This window comes from Montipora foliosa, chromosome 12 (genome assembly GCF_036669935.1).
Source record: "Montipora foliosa isolate CH-2021 chromosome 12, ASM3666993v2, whole genome shotgun sequence".
Lineage (NCBI taxonomy): Eukaryota > Metazoa > Cnidaria > Anthozoa > Scleractinia > Acroporidae > Montipora > Montipora foliosa.
The window spans coordinates 35315417-35317916 of record NC_090880.1 but is presented as its reverse complement, the minus strand read 5'-3'; the positions used below and the strand labels follow the sequence as shown (position 1 = coordinate 35317916).

General features: G+C 38.9%; 2 protein-coding genes across 3 annotated transcripts in view; one reads left to right on the top strand and one right to left on the bottom strand.

Moving 5' to 3' along the window:
- Positions 1-2500, top strand: part of LOC137978858 (uncharacterized) — an 87294-nt gene that overhangs the window by 37857 nt on the left and 46937 nt on the right. For both annotated transcript variants that reach the window (XM_068825970.1, XM_068825969.1), the window contains exons 3-4: positions 1-58; positions 969-1039. The exon at positions 1-58 is cut by the window's left edge and continues 72 nt beyond it. The gene's annotated coding sequence lies outside the window, so the exon portion shown is untranslated. The remainder of the gene's footprint in view (positions 59-968; positions 1040-2500) is intronic.
- Positions 1-2500, bottom strand: part of LOC137978859 (uncharacterized) — a 17444-nt gene that overhangs the window by 2140 nt on the left and 12804 nt on the right. Inside the window, exons 4-5 of the mRNA XM_068825971.1 lie at positions 962-1072; positions 1-37 (exon numbers count right to left, since the gene is read on the bottom strand). The exon at positions 1-37 is cut by the window's left edge and continues 481 nt beyond it. Of these exons, the coding sequence (XP_068682072.1) occupies positions 1-37; positions 962-1072 (148 nt within the window). The remainder of the gene's footprint in view (positions 38-961; positions 1073-2500) is intronic.

The following is a 2500-nucleotide window of genomic DNA, read 5'->3' as shown; positions in this document are numbered from 1 at the left end:
GACCCTGGTGGAGTATTCTGAATTGCTTGCGGTTCTTCTGAAACGGGATTTGAATAATGTAAGATAAATATGTTACTTTGTAAATTGGTTTGAACCCCAAAGTAGGAAAACTAGATGAAGCTTGGCCATCTGTAGTAGTGTGATCCATTTTTGACTTGTAATGAAAGTTAGAGAGATCAAGTTAAAGAGTTGGAAAAACTTAAGCAGTTGCCAGCAAGCTTGAAAAATTCCAGGCTTGCACAGGATTCGAACCAATGACCGTGCAATTTGAAAAACACTGCTCTTAATACGAGTAGGGAGTAGGTTGGTGGATTGCGAGTTCAAGATATATAAACCTTGTTCCAAAATGGCCGCCATTTTAGTATTCTTTTGTTTTTCATGCAAATTGGCCCTTATGGCCTCGCTTTCAAACGTAAAATTCAAAAAAATATTTAACCTTGAACGAGGCCATAAGGGCCAATGTGCATGAAAACAAAAGAATACTAAAATGGCGGCCATTTTGGAATAAGGTATATGCCGTAAGAGGTGCATGACTTGTGTTTAAAGAACAATTGATCAACTCAGTTCTAATGGGACAACTTAAGCAATTGTAGAGATGCCTAGAAACCGTCCATGGTATTCTCCACAACTCACTAGTTACGTCGTTCCTTTGATAATGCCTTTCAACTAGGAAATCGTCCCGCATCCGAAGCTCCAATGAATAAATTTCTAATATCTTCCATAAGATTAACACAACAGTCTGTTCTGTTCTGTTGATGTGGTCAATCGGTCGAATGTCCTTTTGAGGAATGCATGCAAACCCAACACTCTGACCTCTGGACCATGCCACAGTGATCAAGGGGTACGAGTCGAGCATTATTGTGATGAGGAAGATGATGATGACGATTGTGATGTAAATAACAATATTTTCATCATCGTTTTCCCACGTATTGAACGCCGCTGATCAAAGGAATTGCCTTACCTTTCAGATATGGTCTCCATGTTTCATTCACCCATCTTCCATTACCATCCCACAAGCTGGAGCACTTGATTCCACAAGGTAGGTTCACACTACCGAACTTCTTTATCACCTCTGATGCATGAAAGATTTAAGTTGATTCCCTAGTATTGCACCGCGCATCCTGTTCTGCGCATAACACAGTGTAGGCCACGTTTGTATTCAGGCATGGCTAAGAGGCTTTATTGTCAAATTTCACGGCTCAGTTCTGTTTTCTTTGTCTCACCAATCTCAACGGATATTTCTAAACAAAACAACGTTTAAATTTGACCATAAAGACTCGTAGCCATGTGTGAATATTGATGTATCGAACGTGGCCAAAAATATTTTAAAATAGCGACCTTTCTTGCGGGAAAGCTCCGCTAGAAAGAAGAATGGCCGTTTTCAGAGCACAGCAGTAAAGAGCAAAACGGGAAAATTTTTTAGACTCTTGCAAAACAAAAAATCGAGTGATAGCCTCGATGATGCTAAAGTGTCATTTCAGTCCGAGAGTCAAAGTGAAACCGCGTTATCGGGGAGACGTGTTGTTCTTGGGGTCGAGCTTGGTTTGCTTTCTGATTTCTCCTAAACGAAGTTGGTGACCTATCTTTTTTTTGGCATAATTTTATTCTCTTACTCTTCCTCTTTATGCTGAAAAAAAAATTAAAACGTTAAAAAAAAAGGTATGGGTAGCCATCACTCGTGGACACAAGATCACGCACCCGAAGAATATTTGTAGTCAGTGCCTTTTCAAGATGTATGCCTGTGCCATAAAACAAACATTAAATTTTTCCTTTTGAACAATACAAGAATTATGTCAAAGCTGTGCTTCCTGTTCCTGCAAAACGTAGCGTGAACCGATGGGACAAACTTGTCCTTGATAGATGAAGTCGCAATGATTAAATGAGTAACTTGAGCGAGTCATATCTCGCAAACGAGCTTAGTGACATATTTTTTTTTAATTGCACATTTCGAGTCACCATTATGTAGGGAACAATTGAGAAAAGTTTAAAGAAAATCTTACGACAACTTCTATTTACTAAGGGATCACCTTAAGTGACAAAAGATACGATTTTTTGTAACGAATCATCGATCACGTTATTGCTAATCAGGTAAAAAGTGATTCTGCAACTGATTGACCAGTAAATCACTAAATTAAAGGTTCCATTAGTTGAACGATAGATTAGAATTGGCTTGCCGAGTCAATTACAAGCTCTTTTCTAAGGCAAGCCACTTATCCCTTTTCTTGTACCGGCTGAATTCAGTGCTGTTAACAGTGCACTGCGTTTAAGCAGATGCAGTTTACCAGAATAACGATATTGACCAAATGCATAAATGGCGGCCAAAAATGTATTCTTTTGTTTATGTGCTAATGAGACTCACTAGCCTCGCTCTCAAGCAACCTTTCTTTTGTATTTTGTCCATGCAAACGAGGCTAGTGAGGATAATTAGCACATAAACAAAAGAATTTTTTTTTTGGCCGCCATTTATGCAGTCGGTGTATAGTAGCATTTATTTAGGTCA